The following is a 20,167-nucleotide window of genomic DNA, read 5'->3' as shown; positions in this document are numbered from 1 at the left end:
GTCACCATATCTGACCAATTGCTTTGGTTTAAACAAGTCTGTTGGATGCACTCTGTTTTCTCTATAGCTGAAACTGATAAGCATCATCAGAAAAAAGCAAATCAAGTGAACCAGTTAAATCTCCAAAACTGCACAATTTAAATATTACAAGTATAGACAGTTATTTTGTTTTTCAGTATCAGAAGTGTTCATTCTCTAGCACTTCAACAAACCAGCTAGCTCATCTGAGAAGATGGTGGTCCCTTGTGCAAACAGTATGAACCTACAAGGACTGAAAAATAATCACAATAAACAAAATGCTGGTTTTGTCTGTAATATTACTGAAGACACAGCTATCCACATGAGAAAAAACTACTTTCCTTAAGCTGTTTTTTTGTTTCTGCTTAAAAATACTCCATTAAAATATTTAAAACCACAGTAAATGCCTAACAGTACAAACTTAAAAATATTCTTATTATAGGATTCATATGACCAAGTGATCTATGAATTGCATTACAAGAGAAACTGGTCATTCATGTCGCTGGACTAAGTGGCTACATCACAAGGTACAGCAACCCAGACAGCTCAGTCTGCCAAAACCAATGTTTCACCAGAGCACAAACTTCCCAAGAGCCAGGACCCACAGACACTTTCACAGCTGAAAAATACAGTTCTAGGCAGACTGGAAGTGCAAGCTACAAGGTGAACATGCTAAAATACGATCACTGTTGAATACACTGTAAGCAGGTTTGTATGCTAAAGTTTGAACTAACAAGTTTAAAAGTCAGATTGAGTGGCTCTCAACAGGGATTCTGAAAGTTTGAGGTGACTATGGGCCACCAACACCCATACTGGGCACTACTGGGGTAGCACCCAGGGTCTCCAAGGCCTAATGTGCCACACAGCACCATGAGCACACATTACTGACTATACTGGATGTTACACAGAATTACACACATACAGAATATTAATTAGCAATTCTTCATCTACGTTCTAGAAACTAAACTGAGAATCCACTGGTTTTTGTATATTTACACTATTAACAAAGCAGTCAGTGCCATTTCACGAGCATTCATCAGTGAACATGGATCAAGTGACCCTGACTCCTGCTTTCCAACAAAACAGCTCCTGAAATCCTGTGCCAGCACAGCTGTTTATGCCTTACAGACTGAACTGAGCAAGGGACAAGTAATGTGATTTTCTGTCAAACCAACAAAACTGGCACATCAGGAAGCTTTTTTTCTTTCAAGAAGAGTGAAAGCATAACACACAGTATTTCAGTAAATTTGAAAGGTTCTAATAACAATGGACAAAATTGAATTCTAATGCTAGTGTGATTTAAATAACTACATAATGGAAAGTTCTTTCCAGATAGAAGATGAGCCACAGTAAATGTAAAGTATTTTGAGTATATTATGATTAGCTGGAAAGCAATACCATTTCCAAACACTAAGTAGGGTTCCACCAGAATAAAAGAAGCTTTAGCATTAAATTCAATTCCCCTACTACATATACAGTCTGACCTTCTGTTGAAAGTTATTAAAAATATAGTAATACTGGCAGTGAGAAAATAAATCCCTTACAAATTTGTGATTTATTAGAATTTGTGATCTCTTATTTATTAGATCATTTTACTAAACCAAGGAAAAAAACAATAGTCAATAAATGTCTTCCATCTTCAGTTAGATCATTTTTGTCTGAAAACTATCAATGATGAACTCTGTTGCTACAACTTCACTTAGGAATTCATACATTTTAATGAAATAAGATTTTTTACTTCCAGACTAATAAAGTGTTGGACCTCAATTACAAATACAATCACAAATTCTGCTGTGTTTATTTCCAACTCTCCATTGTAAAGTCTTAAATACAAGTGAGACAGAAACAAACCTCCCCTCCCCAAATTAAAAAAACCAAAACCAACATAACACCCAGTGAAGGGAATTATAGAACTATAAAAGAAAAAGCAGTGATGAAGTACTTAAGTGTGGAAGAAAAATAAAAATAATAATAATAATAATAATATTTAATATATAATATATAATAATATAAAAATAAAGTAATTTAAATTTATGTTCCAGAGTATTTTCTATATTGTTTCATTAACTTGGCAAGTGAGCTTTGTACTGCAGGCATTCCTTTCTAGGTCTACACTTTTTGAAAGGCTTATGAAACATTTAAAAATAATTAATAGAGAGAAAGTGTTTCTAATTTCAGATTAAAGCCTAAAAATTATGGATGGTAAGATATGATATGCTTAAAACTTTGCTTTTTTAAGAAAAGAAAGTAACAAGATAAGATTAGAGGAACCAAAACAGTATCCAGGATATTACTCTCCCCACAGAAGTTTCCAAATTCATACGTCTACTGTCCTCACCAAATCAACAAAGCTAAACCCATTCCAATCTCCTGTCAGATTTTTCATTACAGTCAAAGTAAGAACTGTGAATTAATCAAAGAGCAATCATGCACTTCAAAGTTCTCATAAAATAAACAAAGTATTGTGAAGCTGTTAACACCAAATCTATAGTTAAGCCTGAACTGAGCTTCTTTAAAAACAGTAACATCAGTTTGAATGGCGTTCAATCCCTTCCCACTTCACTGTTCAGAAGGCAAGTAGAATTTTAATACACAGTTTCCAACAGAAATGTCTAAGCTTCTTAAATTTTTATGGGCTTTTTTCCTGCCACTTGCATAATTTTCACCCTCTGAGAATAAATCAACAGAATTATCTGTATTTAGAGCATCTGAATCCTGGAAGCGGTAAAAAAAGATTCCATCAAAAATCAGAATACCACCATGCTGGCAGAGTTCAAGCTCAGCAGTTTTCACTTTCCCTAAGTCAATGACCTTTCAGTTTTCAAAGAACATTCCATGTTCTTGAGAATATCATATTACCATTCTGACATCTTAGGGTCATTCATAAGTGGCCAGTAGTTAGATAGCAAATTTACCAAAGGCTGAAATATAAAGAATTTCATGAAAGATGTGAGTATGCGCACTGAGTGGTTAAAAGCTGGATTTGAAACACAGTGTGGTGGAGAACTAAGAATCTGCCAGTACCACTAAGTGTGGACAGCAAGGCACATGATCTAACATCAGTAAAGGCGGTAAGCAATTCCTTGGTCCCTTCAGTTCTTTCTCTCACAGGAAACTCATTTAAGCAACTGTAAGTTAACACGCTTCTTGTGTGCCTGAAACAAACTTCCCCATAAATAGGGAAGGTATCCAGTAAGTTTGCAGCAGAATTCTTAACCAGTTCCAGAATATGCATGCTTTCTTAAAGCCCCAAACTAAAAAAAAGCAGAAAATGTAATAACATTTATCTCAAAATGTTATGATGACTTGTCTATATAAACTCTTTTTTCTTCTTTCAAATACTGCTTTCATTTACTCACAAGGTATTTCATGTTTCCTTAGTATTGTACGTAAACACACAAACTGTACTCACCATATTTATGTTAATTTACCATTACATGAGTTTAGAGATTCTGAAAGAAAATTATGTTTGTGTAACTGAAGACACTACTCCAGATGTTAGAAAAAAAATGTCAATAAAAGGAACACATCTGATTATCTTCCAGCCCAGACCGCATCTGCTTTGATAAAATAACCATAATTTTGTTAATTGCCACTGATGTGGCTTTAAAACACAGATAACCAGTTAATGTGAAGCTAGGATGCAACAATCAAAGTAAAAGACATTTCTCCAAAGAAAGGTATCATCACTGACCTTTGCAATAGCAGCCGCCTGCTGAGGGTAATACATGGAGGTACCAATACCCATCAGAGCTACAGGATACACCAATTTCTTTATTTTTGAGCCTGTTTTGTAACAAAAAATCAAAAACCACAAACATTAGAGTGTATGTTAACCAAGTCAGCTGAATGGCCCTAATATTTTATTTATAAACAATTTTCTTAAATACATTTTAGCATATTTTCTCTTCCATCCCACCAGTTTCTTAAGAAACATAATCTCTCTGATTAGCAGGGGCCCCCTAATAGTTTGTTAAACTTTGTAAGCTTCACTAAGATCGTATCTTAGACTAACTGTGCACATAAAATCCTTTGGACATAAACTGCTGACCGAGTTTGGGCCTAGGATTGGACACATCTAGGCTCCTCTGAGTAGGAGTCTAGATAGGAAGGAGGTTGTCTCTGAATCCTGTGACTGGAGAGTAGGATCCTCCCCAGACAGGTCTGTCTGACCCTGTCCTCTATGCAGTAACTGATCAAGTGTACCTTGCCATCAAATCCTTTCAAATCATTGCTTTATATCAATAAACACATTGCTGCTGCTCTCTTACAAGTCAAGTGCATCACTCCATCTGCAACATGAGTTAAAACTAATTATCTCTAATTTACATTTTAAACCAAGCTGAATGACTGCACAATATTCACATGATTAAACTCAGAATACCATATTCTCTACTTAGTGAGCAGCTGTGCATATTCAAGTGTTATCATTAGACCTGAAGGATTTTATTTGTACCTTCCAAGAGGGCACACAGAGACCAAGACAAAGACCAAAGGAGGAGGAATAAAATAAAGAGGACTTATGGTAGCATCAAAATTAAGGGGCACTTCTTTTTATGGTTTGAATATTTTCTGTAAATAAGAGTCATATTTTTAACTATTACCAGAAAAAAAAAAAAAAAAGTTTTAAAATTATGGTTCCCATCCTAAAAGATTCACAAATTTAACATTTTTAGCATGAGGTATTTTCCTTTTTATTAAACTTAGGATCCTCTAATCTTTCAATTCCAGTCCCAAGATTGCACTTCCCCTTCTCCCCTCACTTTGCTAGAGTCATAAATGATGGAAGCTGATCTCATTTGTGATCACACTACTTGAGAAATGGGAATCTGAAGAAAAAGAACTTCAAACAGGGAAGTTACCTTGATTTCATTAAAAAAAGTACACTAGGAAAAAGTGAAGTACTGCTTTCACCAGCTTCACTGGAAAATTAAATATTCTGAGGTGCACTTCTAATTTCTACACAGCCAAGCACACACTTCCAGTTCAACTCCTTCAGGCCCCATCAAGGTTTATTTTTTGTCCAAACTATGTCCTTACTGGTATTTATATTCTAAACTTTAAAGTTCTGTTACCTACATTTCACGGCATTAAGAATATCTCAACTTAAGCAAAAAATACTTCTTCACACTTAACATTTCTTAGACTAATGCTTCTTTTTATGAAAGTATGAACATTTCTTCAGTAAGTGTGATGAAATTAACTGTGTCGTTTTTCATAGTACAAAATGTGCAGGTACTTATAATACATCCAGAGTTCACAAGTCTATTTGCTGAATCACCATCTGCAGCAGCTCTGCATGTGGACACACAATACTTTGAAAAAACTCATATATATACCTAATTGGATACATAGTTCAGGAACATCTGTATTTTACCATAATTCATTCCTCTGTTGTTTTCTACAGTAACTTAAGTGATCAAGAACTTCAATAATCAAAAATATTTTTAGGCTAAAAGATACCAAACCAGTCCTTTGCCATTTCTGCTCTACTAAGATACTTCTGGGAAATATGGAAGACTAGATTTTAGTAACAAATACAGCAACGATAAAAAAATAACTGTTGATTATTAAACATATTTTCCCTGAAGTTTCTTTATAACTGGAGGAACAGTGTAGAAACATGCTTGTACAATTAATTCAGATCTCCTTGTCACAATTAAAAATCAGTACCCTAAAACCCACAAAAAAATTACTTATTCAAAATTATAACATAACCAGGTTCAAATGGTTCCCACTTACCTCTAGCAAGAAACAGTCCAATAATTCCAGCAAAACTTATAACACCAAGTCTTGGATAAAATCCAGCAGGGGGTTTTTGGAGAAATTCATAGCCCTCTGAAAAGATGCCAGAACAAAGTGCTTTAATGTAATGTGAAAGTGTTTTTGTGATAAGGAATCGTCAATACTCGCTGGCAATTGTTACAAAACACAAAGAGTTATCAAAACACATTTAACTATCATGCGCATTTTAGATACGCTGGCAAAAAATTCAAAGCCTTTGAGATCTTCTCTAGTGACACATGAATGAAACTGAATATTGTATTGTATTCACCAACTTTCATAGGAGCTTTGCCTTTGCTCCTGGGCCATCTGTTTTGTTTTGCTCTTTTGCATCTCAATCATATCTTTTGCAAGTTAGTGATAAAAACCTTCGCAAAATGGAATTTTACAGTTACACATTAACAAAAACTAGTTTCAGTAAAATACTGTACAAAAAAGCAAATCACAGAAGAATGGAAAGACACAGCAGAAGCAAAGTTTACTCTATGATGGGAGTCTGGTGGGGGAATGGAAAACTATGCAAATTCTTCCATGCTAACAAGTTCAAAAGACTGAAACTGTTAAGTTTAAAAAAAAAAAAGAGGTGCAGTATCTGAAATGAGCTCTACACAGAATCCATGCTCAGTCCTGGTAAGCCTCAGTATGAAAGTATGCTCACAAAAATGAAAACAAATTTAAATTATTTTGGATTAATTCAAAATTCTTAGGAGATCCATAGACACAAAGCAAAATGACACAGCTAAACGTTACAAACAAAACACCTAATGCTCAAAACAAGTAATAAACTTTACAGGAGGTTTCAGCAACTAAGCTAGGCCATGCAAATATTGCCAGCTGGGAATAAATTGTGAGCATTTTTCCCCTTCTCCCCTTCATAACTAATTTTTAGTGACATTGAGAAACATAAATGCTGGTCTCAGATTTTAATTGTTTAGAAATGTAGTGTCATAAGTGACCCACAAAGGAAATTCAAACAGATACACAGCAGAAATAGTCTTAAATGCATTAGAAATTATACATACAATGATGCTTAATGGAATTCCCTTTAAACTGAAAATATAGTACAGTCCTGCATTTTAAACTGCTAATTAAGAAAACTAAGCTGATTTACCTCTACCATGCTCAACAGCTTTTTCTAACTTGGGCATAGCTTTGGCATAAAGATCCTAAAAAAAAAAAAAAAAAAAAGAGAACAAGGGTAAATAGATATCAAGTAAGTAAAATATTGACTAATAGACTGTAATGGACCTGACAAAGAAAGGAGAAAATAAAAAACCAAAAACAAGAAAGAAAAAAGTGATGGATCCCTAAAATAACTTACTTTAATTCCCACTTCCACCCTTTACTTACAGGGCTATGCTTGCTCAATGTTACATTTACAGATTTTTCTCAAAGTGGTCTTTGGACAAATACAGATAATACTTTGAAACACAAACATCAATCTCAATATTTTATTGAAATCAGGCAACTGAAATTCAGAATTATCTTGGGTTTCTCAGTGTATGCAGGTACTGCAAAAACACTTGAGGTGATGCAAAGAAGTACAATACTGCAACAAACTCCTTCCTCACACTTTGCAGAGGTATGTGACTCATTCTGCAAGGTGATAAATTCCATTTCCCAGGAGACTGTCTTAGGCTAACAAGACTACATTTTGAAGTGACTTGGAAAATTAGATATCCATAGATGTCCAAAGTAAATCAGTGACACTGCATCAACTCCACAGAACAGTTCTAGATTTTTTTCAGACTGAGAATATACAGGAAGTAAAAAAATGCAGATTGCCTTTTTATCAAAATAAAAAAAAAAAACTCAATAAAAAGAACCCTGATAATTGTTATTTACACTATTAATGCTTCAGAGAGATGATGTAAAGCTGTCTATAAATTAGGGGGAAAATTCATAAACATATACACCCAAAGCTAAAGCAGAGAATAGTCTTGCAGTTCTACCTGAGCTGCATCTGTGCAGAAGTGAAAGCATTTATTTAGGATACTGTATGGGTATAGCTTTAGAACTTTAGAAATCTATCTCTCATGAAAATAAAAAAGTGTTAGCATGTGACACACAACATAACTTTAAATGCATGTTGCTCTTACTGAAAGCTAATTTAAGAAGAACCTGCTCTGAAGACCCCAGAGACTAAGTCTGATCTTCTGCCACAACTGAAATATAACTGGCTCATTTCTACATCTGAGTTTTGAGCTGCATTTCCACTACAGTTAAGTGATTTTGGAAAAGTAAAATGGATATACAAACCTATTTCATTCTGATTATCTCTTTGATTTTAAAGACAACTGAGACACCTAAATATTATTTTCTTCAACATAGCAGAGATGGGCAGGGGGTATAAAACCAAAGCTGCCTCTGACTACAGTTAAGCAAGATTGCCCCAAACCCATAAAGGTTACATGCCTGCTTCATAAAATGAGTCAGTAAACCACTGCCAGGAAATGGCTTGTTGTGTGTGAGCAGAAGAGCACATCTTATGTCAATGATCACCAGACAGACAAAAAAAAAAAAAAAATAAAACAAATAGGGTGACAACAGGTCAGTGAGACATCAAGCAGGGTTAAAGGCTAACCTCCTCTCCAATCTCACTCCCCAGTTAGGGTTACCACAGGCAACCAAAAAACACACATGTGTTCAGGAGGCCAGAGCTCCAACAACCCTGTGGAAAACCCCCCTTTCCCTTCCAAGCTGCAGCCAGTGCTCCTGCTGATGGCACTTCAGAAACACCAGACTGAGTAACTCTGGAAAAATGTTTCAGTCCTGTTAAAGGTAGCATCACACAGAACTTCCAGGCAGAAAGGACACTCTGATCCAAACAGCTTGGCTTTCAATGGAGAGCTGGGCAAACAGCTAGCAGCTTAAGGGGATTCACAACAGGCAGAGGGCAAAGCAGAGAATCGCCTACAGTTTCCAAGAGACAACCACAGAGCAAGGATGCCTTCACTTCAAAAGCCTCAACATTTCCTGGGCAGGAAAAAGCAAGAAAGCTATCCTGGGGCTTTGCAATCTGATACCAACAATTTAGGCCTAGATTACAAAAATCTTGTTTTTTCTCTCTGCTCCAGAGCCTATTTTTGTATTTAATGACTATTTACTCTAAACGTACTACCTAATAAAATAGATATCAGAAAGTTTTGGGGGAAAGGTCTGGAGATTGGGTTTACCACTACTTAGTGGCCTGGGATTGTCTTTCTTCCAGAGAGCTGCATTCCTTCCCTCAACATTCCAGTTCAGCAAATACTGATTTATTTTTTGCTAAGTTGTATTTTATCACAGTTGCAGCAAGGGCAACTTGGTTTTGCTGCTCCAAAACACACTTCTTGATAATTTAAGGCCTCCTTGAGCATGAAAACTGCAAATACCTATCTTCCTCAGCTACAGAACAGTACCAAATCCAGGTATCTGTAGGTATATTTAAGCCTAAAGTACACTTCAGAAAACAATTCTATGCTTTAGTTAATTTTAATTGTTTTGGAAGGAGAAACCCTAAATCCAGGGTTAGTTCAGCAAATTAGTATAATGACACAACTGGTTCTGTGTGAGAAAGGGGTAAACATTATGACCTGAATTGTCAAAAATTTTAAGCAATGCAGAAAACCTTTAGTGATGCCACATTTTTGGAAAATGCTTGTACAGCTATCAACTTTTACTTTGCTGCCGCCTGTTAATTCCAGCTCAGAAAAAACAAACCACAACCCCAGCTGGGGCTAATCCTTGAACCACCACCTGCTGCAATACAAACCATTATACCTGACACCAGGCTGTATATGGCTCCATAACATGCCGTAAACGGGAAACCCCCTCTTCCAAGTCAGTTTTGGGATTCTCCACATATTTAGTCTCACGAGCTGGGGAGGAGTACAGTGACAGCTGTGAATATTAGCAAACAAGATGTTAAAAACAAAGGTGCAATTGTGCAAGTAGGTGTTCAGGGCACGAACAGTCTAAGCAGAGAACACCTAACTCTGTGCTTACTACATAAACAATGCATAATAAAAATTCACACAGCTCTGAGACAACCATTATGAGCAAAGTTTAATTATACAGCACATAATTATGATGAAGATGACTTCTAACTGCTATACAATTCATTCATAGCTGCTATATGATCCAAGTCACAAGTTATAAATTAATATTAAACTAGTTTAATAAGAACACACAACATAATTGTGAAAAATGTTTCTCACCTTAATCAGCACTTCTGGTTCCCAGTTAACATACTGAATGTACTAGAAATCACAATCAATCATTTTCTATATTTGCACAGGCCATCATTAAAGAGCCTAAGCAGCTTCTAGCAAAGGAAACATCCAATACAAATGTGCCTGTTTGTTACTGAGCAGGAAAATGGTACAACATCCCAACCTCTGGTCATTAACCACATCAGCAACTGGCAGCATTAATGGAACCCTGGCACTGAGCAAAGAGGAACTGTAACAAGCAATGGGCATCTTCACATAATAAATGCTAAACCACCCTGTTTAGGGTTTAGAATCACAACATTTACTACAACTACCTAAGCATATTTGAAACTGTATTCCATCAAAAACAAAAAGGCCTAAGTTTGTACTTAGATAAAAGCAAAACCTATTAAAATTTCTAGTAGTTTATATACTACACAGATGTTTAGTATAAAGAGCTTATGTTTTACATCATATTTATACTCCATTGAGTAGTTTATTAGAAACTGATGATTGCAAGTTTTGATGCATTAAAATGTTGCTAGCTCTGTTATCACGATCAGCTGGAAAAGGACCGTCTCTCTGTCATAAACAAAAAAGATGTTAACCATAACGTAATATAAAATTACATCAAATTTATCCAATAATTTGGTAACTTGAGCTGGATTTCCCGTAATACTTTGAAAGATAAGGATTTTCAGCCTCGCTTCCCTGGGAAACCTGGTCACCCCTGGCAATCACAGGAACAAGCCGAACTTTGATCCTGCTGGACAACCTAACAGCAATGGCTGGCACAAGAACAGAAGCCTTGGAGATAAGGAAATTCCCATGTATTTTATGAAACTAGACAGCTGACACAGTAGAGATCCAAACTAACACCCTGTGAATGGCAAGAAAGGCAGCCAAAACTCCATGGCTTGCACATTCTGCTGTGCTGGAGTTGATGGCAAGCCCATTACTCAGCTCACATGAACTCCACGCTGCTGCCTGAGGACTGACTCAGGCTGGTGGAGGCTGGGCACGCGATGGCCCAGGCTGAGGCTCCCAGGCCAGGGAGGGTCTGGAGCCCACTGCAACTCCAGCTCCTCTCACTCTGTACATGGGAACTGCCCAGCCTAACACCTAAGTATGCACAAACACCAGTCTCATTTAGCTCCAGTGCTTATGGTACAACACTTCAGCTTGGGTTGAAATACTCAAAATTTTTAAACAACTGCATGCTGTCATGCACATAAAGCTAGATTTAGTTATGAATTACTTCTTTTAATTTTTTTTAGTATTGGAGATTTTTAAAAGCCTGTGCAACAATGCTGGTGAGCCTACAGTTTGCCAGAGTACTTTAAGGCTCTACTTATAACTGAGACATTTGTAATATCTTAAAGAAATGAAAACATAACAGGTATTTATTACCACTATTTATTGTATTTGTTGTTGTTTAGGTCCGAATACTGTGAAGAAAGTAAAACTGATAACATTCTGTAGGCTACTATGGTGGATTTAAAGTATTGCCAGAAAAGAATTTTGATCATAAAAAAGAAAATACTTTTAGAAATAAAACATTATGATTTGCTGTTTTAATGGAGAACATAAGTGAATTTTTATTAGAATTTATCAACAGTACTTACAGTAAAAAGTAAGTGGAATTATCTGGATAAAAAGCAAAGAAAATATTCCTGGGGATTTGAAATACAACCATAAGTAAATCTAACAAACATGAAAATCTAATTTCTGAATGAAGAATAGGAGGCTTTAATGTAGGAAAAAGATCTTACACACAAGCAAGCCTGGCACTATCAAATGAAGAACATCAAATGCAATGCCCAGGTAAAAGCAAAACAATATAGATGTCTCTGTGGTGGAAAACTGAGAAGCAAATTTAAAGGCATGAATACAAAAGGTGACAAGATGTACCTAAATGCTTTCATACATCGAAACACAATGTTTTCAGGATTATTTAGACAGAAGAGCACTAAGACTCCAACCACACTTACCTCCTCAATTTTCAGCAACTCCTTTTTGGAAGTCTTCTCTGAAGAAGCAGCATAAACCTGGACAGAGAGCAAGCTCAGGCTTACAGGGGTGGCCCCCAGCCGAATTACCTGGAAACATTATAGGAAGACACAGACATCATTGTATGCAAACAAGATGGCAATGTGTTTGAACATATCCAGGTAGACAATGTTTATGTCCCTTTATGGGGTAAAAAGCGATATATTAACATGCTTGGAAATTAGGAGAAAGAAGGGCCAGCAGTACACAATCTAATGCTCTCAGACACTCAAATGGTAACATCTAAATCACTCAAATGGTAATTGGAAAAGCCTAAAGCTAAAGGAGGTAGTAGAAATAAATGCTAATCTCATCAGTTTTCATCTCAAAAAAAAAAAAATCTTGTTTTCTCTCATTTAAAATAATTTTTGAACTAACTTTCTCAGTTTAAATATCAAGATTATATAATATTTTGGACAACTTTGTGAATGACCATAATACCTCAATTTTTCCACAGTTAATACCAAAAGCTCAGTGTTTTACTTCTATTTAATATCGGCATCTAGATTCAGGAAAACAATGAGACCTACAGCTATAAATACCAGAACAAAATCAATACTTTCTAAGAATATTAGGAATGTCTCCTACTTTTCTGTGAGAAGCATGAATTACTTTACTGTTTTTTGAATACTTTAAATTCAATCCAATCGCACAACACAACCACCATGAGAAAGACAGATATAATTCTTCCAATACTCAGGACCTATGCTAAACTGAATCTCTTAATGGGAAAGTCTGCTTCACCTTAAAAAACAGAAGAAAAAAAAATCCTAGCTGTACAGTAAATCAAGAACGCCCAGAGAACATTTTCCAGCACACGCACACCTTTATTAACAGCAAAGCACAACTCCAGAAATGTCAGTTGAAATGGGAAAGCTTTCAGTGCCTCATAGTCCTGTTACTGCTCAGGGAAACGTGCAGTTACAACAGCCTGTGTTTTGTGGATCTAACACCAAACTGGAGACATCTGGCTCCTCTCCAGCACTGGCTCCCAAGAAGTCCTGCTGCTCACCTTGCCCTAGCTTTAGTGGCCGGATGCTTCCACCGTGAGGCAATTCACCTCGCCAATTTGGCAAAAGATTAATCCTGAAAGAGAAGCGGAGAGCTTTGTGCGGGCTTCACAAATTGAACCCTTCCATGAAACAGCTTGACAAGGACCAGAGGAACTACGTGGGAAGGGGGATGAGGAAGGGGAAGGCAGCAAGGCCTCTTCCTTTTCGCAAGCAGTAGGGTCTGTTGCATTGACCTAGCTGCTTGTGAGACTGAAGGCGAGGTCAAACCACACGTCCTTCGTGCTGTGACGGTGGTAACCGGCCCAGCCACGACACAATTGCTCTGTCTGCTGCAGAACTGTTAAAAATAGCTTTAAAAATATCTAGACCAAATCAGCTTATTGTAGGCAGTCAAGCATTTGCATTTAAATTTCTTGATGTCAAACTTCCTGAAAATGCCCGTTTCAGTGTACAGAAACAGCACACAAGAAGTAGGTCACAGGACTGCTTTTCTGGAAGACGTAAGGGTCAAAAGGTATTGAAAAACTTGCTTAAAATGGAAGTTTTTCCTTGTATGAATTTATGGACTCATTACTAAAGCACTAAAAATGAAACACCACAATGACTGGATCAGCTGTTTCACAGCCAAGGAAAGACAAGGATAATCTTTAACAGTGTTTGCTTAAACACTTTTCACATACTTCCGTTAGCCAGGACAAAAACAAATGCTACCAACCATTAATAGCTGTAGAGTTCATTTCCTCAATCTTTTCTTTTTTCACTGCAAAATTGTCCTGTCACTGAAAAGGCAAAAATCTAAATGCATTTTCATCCTGAAATGTTTTCAAACAGTGTCACCAGAAGAAACACTAAAACCAGACGTTTTAAATACTTCAGATTTTTATACAAAGACACAAACAGCACAGCACAAGACTGGAAGCACCTGGGTTTCACAAAACATTCTGAGTGATCACAGAACTACTCAGACTGAAAATGCCAACTGTGTATATTATCAAGATATTGAACTGCAGACATTTTCCATTGGTTTTACTTTTTAACAAAATGAAACTAACTTCTGAAAGTGCAAGTTGAATTTCTTCTTAAATGTGCTGTTCAAGTCATATCGCAAAGGTCCCCTACATCAGCTACCTTATGGGACAGACAGAACTGCTGCTAAAATACTGTATTTTACACCCATGGAAATATTTGTGAATATGAAAGATCAACTGCTGTACTTTTTGTTTCCAAAAAATCCCTTTAGAATCTCATTTTTGAATTCCATACTAACAACATACTACTAAAACAACTGCTTTAGTAAAACATTTTGACTGATTGAGCTGTGCCTTCAGCATGCCAGACTTACAGCCACTCAGTATCAGAAAAGCAGAGCTAAAATTCCTTTCACTGGCAATGCTCTGCAGTTATTTTAAGCAAAAAATATACATTTACTCCTCTCTAGCCCAGAATTCAACTTTAATATCTAGACACCAGATAGGAAAAGCTTAAGCATACTTTTAAGAAAGCTGATACTGGTCCTAATGTATGAAACCACTTCATTTTTTCCTTCTTTTTCTATTCTTCCTCCTATTTCTCAACCCAAACTATAAAAACATAAAACCAAAATCCAAACTCTTCAACACTCCTGTCCCTGAAGCACAAATATCCTGTAAAAAAGCCACCTTCCCCTTTGGCTCTTGGAGGCATAACATCAGGTTGGCCTGAAGCACCTAAATCCTCAATGGCTGTATAGAAGTACTAATATTACGCATAGTGCCTAAAAGCACAGGTTATAACCCCTCTAATGACAATTCAGCCTCAATTATGGAATTCTCAATGATTCCAAGCACAGAATTCCAACACGAAAGCACAAAAAGAAAAAAGAATTTGTGACAAGAGCAGAGCAAATGAGGGCTCAGCACATCAGTATCACAGACTCTCAGAATTGCCAGGGTTGGAAGGGACCTCTGGAGATCATCCAGTCCAACCCCCCTGCCAAGACACGGTCACCTGGAGCAGGTGACACAGGAACGCGTCCAGGCAGGTGGGCTTTGAATGTCTCCAGAAAGACTTCACGACCTGGGCAGCTGTTCCAGTGCTCTGCTACCCTCAACATAAAGAAGTTCTTCCTCATGTTGAGTTGGCACTTCTTGTGTTTCAATTATATATTAGTATTTAGTATACTCAGTGTACTGATATCTAGATATATTATCAATATTTCATACAGAAAATGGTACCAAGGGAAATGAATACCAAGAATCGAGCATCACCAAGTTTTGGTGTTTTTTTTTTTTAAAACGAAGAGCCGTAACAACGTCCTGACCGGCACAGAGCGCTTGTTTTTCGCCTGACGGGATCTGGGGCTGCTCTAATCAGAGGCAAAGACCTTTGAGATAGCGAGTGCCGGACCGTGCTTTACAACCTTAACGCACTAAAAGGGAGACTTTTCAAGATCGAATTGACAGTTTCAAGCGACAACTGCACGAACCCAAAGTCTGCGGTAACACAGCTCCGCGCTGCTGGAAGCAATTTCAAAATAAGAAGTAACTTTACAATTCCTGTGAAGAAGGAATAGGATCTGCACGCACGAATCCAAACTCTGCGGCAACACAGCTGCGCGGATGTACCCCAGAAGCAATTTTAAGTAAGGAATGTGTCTCTTTTCATGCAATACGGAGGGCACGCGGTTCTGAAGCGCTAGAAGGAGCGATTAAGCAGCTGCAAGGAGAGTGGAACCAAGAACCAAGACCCTGCGAAGAGTTAGAAGGCAGAAGGGCGCGGGCGGAGCGGGGGAGCCCCGGGCGCTGCCGGCGCCGCGGGCCCGGCCCGGCCACGGGGACCCTTCCTCACCTTGAACATGGCGGCGCCGGGCGCGCGGCGACGGAGCGACGGCGTCACCGCGGCGTGACGTCACGCGGGTGGCCCCGCCCAGCGGCCGCCCGCCGCCGGCGCCGCTCGGGAGGCGGAGAGGCTCCGACGTGCGGGGTCCGCCATGCGGGAACGGCGCCTCAGGGCCGCGGGGGCCTGAGCTTACACACCAGCCCTCAGCACCGCGGCATGGCTCGGTGTGTTACCCTGCAGCCTTTATAAAGAAGGTTCGGCTGTTCAGAGATCAGTCACGGGATCACGGAATCAATTAGGTTGGAAAAGACCGCTGAGGTCGTCGAATCCAACCTGTGACCGACCACCTTGTCAACTACACCGTGGCACTGAGTGCCACGTCCAGTCTTTCCTTAAACACTTCTAGTGACGGTGACTCCACCAGCAGTCTATTCCAATGTTGACTCACCCTTTCTGTGAAATTCTTCCTAATGTCCAACCTAAACCTTCCCTGGCACAGTTTAAGACTGTGTGGCAGGCTGCCAGGCAGAAGAGACCGAGCCCCACCTGGCTGCACTCTCCTGTCAGGGAGTTGTAGAGAGCGATAAAGTCACTTCTGAGCCTGTTTCTCACCTGGCTGAATACCCCCAGCTCCCTCAGGGGACTTGTGCTCCAGACCCTTCACCAGCTTAATTGCTCTTCTGTCTCACTGCCAGTATAATTTGGATGGGTGTGCCGGTTTTGCTTGGGGAAGAGTTAATTCTCTTCACAGAGGCTGGTAAGGGGCTGTGTATCTAGTGCTGAACATATACAGCACAATGACATAATACAGAAACGTTTCTGTTACTCATGTGTTGAAGACAGAATATCCCTTTCGTCACTTGAGGTTACCTGTCCCAGATTTATCTCCTCCCACACACTAACAGCCCCTCGTACAGAGCATGGCCCTATGAAAAGCAGAAAAAGCCTTGGCTCTCTGTAAGCCCTGCTCAGCAATAACAAAAACATCTCTGTATTATCAACCCTGTGTTCAGCATTAATCCAGTACACAGCCCCATACCAGCCAATGTGAAGAGAATTAGATAATTAACTCTACCCCAACCAAAACCAGCACAATGGGGCAAATGTACAGGTAGGGTTCTGTGCCTTTCTAATCTCATTATATTACCCAAAAAAAAATTAAACACCCTTTTCTCAGTTTTTCACACTTTTTGCATCCCCTGCGGCATCTCCCAGCTCACTTGAGTGAGTTGGACAGGTGCAAGTTTTTTCTGCTCACATCTGCAGCAAGGGAAGGTCTTCTGTACATCACACGGTGACTGACTTGTAACTCAATGGGAGATGAATATCAGAAATGAGTACTAAATTTCTGTCAGAAAATTGACTTGGAACAAGACCACCCAGGGAGGTGGTAGAGTCACCATCCCTGGAGGTGTTCAAGAAACATAGTTTCTTGAAAAAATCTAATATTGATTTTAGAATATGAATAGCACCGTGTTAGTGCAAGAAAATTTTATTAGAAAATTTTAATGCAAAAGGTGGAATCACCTGAAGAATATGGTAGCAAACAGTTCATCAGGAACAGTACTGGGGAAAGACAGACAAGGTATGCACCCTTGTATGATTTTCTTTGCGATGATAGTTTTTGATGTTCCCTCTCAAAATTCCTACATTTCTTTACTGCAGATTCTTTATAGACCTAACAGAAGCAGCTATAGAAGGAAGAAGTTTAACCATTGCATTGCAGAACTGGGCAATGCTCCTTAACAGGCAAATTAATAGGACAGCAGAAATACCATGAACAAATGGCACAAGATGAGCTCCAGTACTCACGGACAATACTGATATTCTCTTATGGATTTGGTTATAAAGATTTCAGCATGGAAGAGTTAAACCTAAAATGTACCTAAGTGACCAATCAGTGAGGAACACTAATTGTCCTCTTTCTCCGTTGCACCATGCTTTGCACAATCAGTTACATTTACAGAATATAAGCGGCCAGACTGAGGCAAATGTTCATGGAAAACTGATTTAGCAGCATTTTGTGGAGGTTTTGTCAGGATGTGGAGTGATGGTGTAGTTTGCAAAGCAGTTGCATTTCTTGATGTATTTTAGTAATAATTCTCAAGGAGTTTGAGAAAGGAAATGTTTCAAAGCTCAGAATTACATGTAAACCCACAAGAGGAGTGATGACATCAAGGTGAATAATGGCACCTGCTCTGGTTAGTTCTCAACCAAAGCTAAGTCCCATGCCATGGGTAGGATCAACTGTTCCTCAATTTTTGCAGGGAGCAGATATAAGAATACACTGTCTTTTTAAGTTTGGTGCATGAACAGTAAAAAAAATTCCAATTCTTTCTGGACATAAAATGGTGTATATGTTACAAATATGTATTTTTGTCATCAATTTATATGTAGTGGCTATACAGCAATTATTAATACAATTACGTAACACAGATATAAATATCTGAAGAACAGATGGTTGTTTCAAAAAAAACTTTAATCCAAATAATTTTATTAGCTCAGGCATCTTCAGTGGACTTTTTTTGTTAATGTGGAATTTAATCTTTAAAACTACTGATATGACTAATTTAAATAAATGGGAAAATCTTTGTAAAGAACAATACAAATGTAATTGTTTTCATGTAGATGTATTCTTCTCTTATGCTGGAGGAGGTTATCCCTGCAAAATTTCCCTGGGACAAGGATAATATATGCCATAATGGATTATGCAGTCCAAAACACTGTCAGACAGACTTAAAAAGGAGCTGAAGTTTCTGTTGCTGAGGCCACAGAATAAAGAGGTTTGGCATGATTGACTGTTTCTAATGTAAGTACCTCTAGCAAAGTTCAGTTTGATTTTGCATGCCAGTATTTTTCTCTTTCTTTGGTAATTGGCTTTTCTAAACACTTGCAAAAGACACATTTCCTTCAGAAAACTGCAGCTCAGAGAAAAAAATGCTGCCATAGTTCATAAACTATATCAACACAGGCAGAAATACAATTTAAGAAACTTGATCTCTAATCCTCTGCCTTAGCCATTATGGTCTGAGCTTTCATACTGTTGTATTACTTTGCTTGTTTACAGTTTATTTTTGAGTCAGGAAAATAAGATCAGTCCTTTACTATTAATACAATTACAGTTCTTTGCCACAGATTTATAATTGTAGGAAAAATTGATTTGTTCCACACTGATGTTAAAATATGAGTGTGTAACATCTGTCCATCAAATACCAATGAAGTTACCTACTCAAACTGATCACTGGAAAACACTGTAATTCTGGAAGGCTGGTTTACTTTGATGTTCTCCTTCAAGATAAATCTTCTTGTATATTAAAGCAAACAAACAACCCCAACACCCCCCATGTTTTTCCATGCACCTTTTCTCAATAAAACAGATTATTTTTTAAAACACCATGACTTGTCACTACTGTTTTGCCAAGCTATTTAGAATTGGGGTTTGATGCCTTTATAAAATAAACTGCTATTCCACCTCTTAGAGCTTTTCGTTTGTGTTTTAAGTGGAAAGAATGCTGTTTGCCAGATCTCTCCTCAAGTTCATTGAAAAATATATAGTTAATATGAAATACACATCCACAAGAGCTCCAGTAAACTCAACCTTCAGTCGTTAAGCAGCTTCACCCAATGCTGTGAGCCTGGTGCTCTAAATGCCCACATAAGGAATAGTGGGAGGGGGCATGTCAGGCACACAGCTTTGCTGGGCGTGGCTGCAAAGCCCAGGATCAATTTCTCAGGTTCCTGTCACTTTTAGCACATATTTGTTAGGTAGCTAATTGATCTGGCTTTTATTGGGTGCACGGTGACAGATTTTCACAATGTTTGTGAAGGGGGAGTAGCTTGCATTTCCATAAGAATACTCCTTCATCCTTTCTACTTTATTCACTTCCTAAATAAAAATAAGCCGAAATCGAACAGATTTTTGTATTTAATGATACTGTCTTATTTGGAGTGAAACTTACCTTGTGCTTCTTCTTTTCATAGTTAAGGTGGGTCGTTTTTTGACGTTTGTCAGAGGCACTTTATTGGCAGCTATGAGGTCTGAAGTCACACATTCAGAAAGTAAATTGGGTGTTGAGAACAGATGCCATTTCAGAGCTGTTTGTGCTTTCCCACTGACCTACCTTTAACTGCAGCAAAGTCTTTACTGCATTCACATCTGAGGTAAACCAGGACTTGAATTTCAGCACCTGATGTCTCACCACCTTTGTCACATTTTGACAGCATTCAAAATACACTCTGTGCTTTCCAAATAAAGATTCTATAATCTAAGACAAGGGACAGGTAGAAACTCCA

General features: G+C 38.1%; 1 protein-coding gene and 1 long non-coding RNA gene across 4 annotated transcripts in view; one reads left to right on the top strand and one right to left on the bottom strand.

The window, feature by feature from the left end:
* APOO (apolipoprotein O) overlaps positions 1–15,989 on the bottom strand; it is a 42,120-nt gene extending 26,131 nt beyond the window's left edge. For all 3 annotated transcript variants that reach the window (XM_086879905.1, XM_086879903.1, XM_086879904.1), the window contains exons 1-6: positions 15,884–15,989; positions 11,987–12,094; positions 9,565–9,684; positions 6,914–6,968; positions 5,761–5,856; positions 3,713–3,804 (exon numbers count right to left, since the gene is read on the bottom strand). In XM_086879905.1, the coding sequence (XP_086736031.1) occupies positions 3,713–3,804; positions 5,761–5,856; positions 6,914–6,968; positions 9,565–9,684; positions 11,987–12,094; positions 15,884–15,892 (480 nt within the window). In that variant the 5' untranslated portion in view covers positions 15,893–15,989. The remainder of the gene's footprint in view (positions 1–3,712; positions 3,805–5,760; positions 5,857–6,913; positions 6,969–9,564; positions 9,685–11,986; positions 12,095–15,883) is intronic.
* Position 15,990: 1 nt separating this feature from the next.
* LOC147653964 (uncharacterized) lies at positions 15,991–19,265 on the top strand. The gene is made up of 2 exons (XR_015284138.1): positions 15,991–17,459; positions 17,540–19,265. It is a non-coding gene; the product is annotated as an uncharacterized LOC147653964 (long non-coding RNA).
* The last annotated feature ends 902 nt before the right edge of the window (positions 19,266–20,167 follow it).

This window comes from Cyanistes caeruleus, chromosome 3 (assembly GCF_971803275.1).
Source record: "Cyanistes caeruleus chromosome 3, bCyaCae1.hap1.1, whole genome shotgun sequence".
NCBI lineage: Eukaryota > Metazoa > Chordata > Aves > Passeriformes > Paridae > Cyanistes > Cyanistes caeruleus.
Note: the sequence above shows the minus strand (reverse complement) of the source record. Positions and strands in the feature narration are given on the sequence as shown.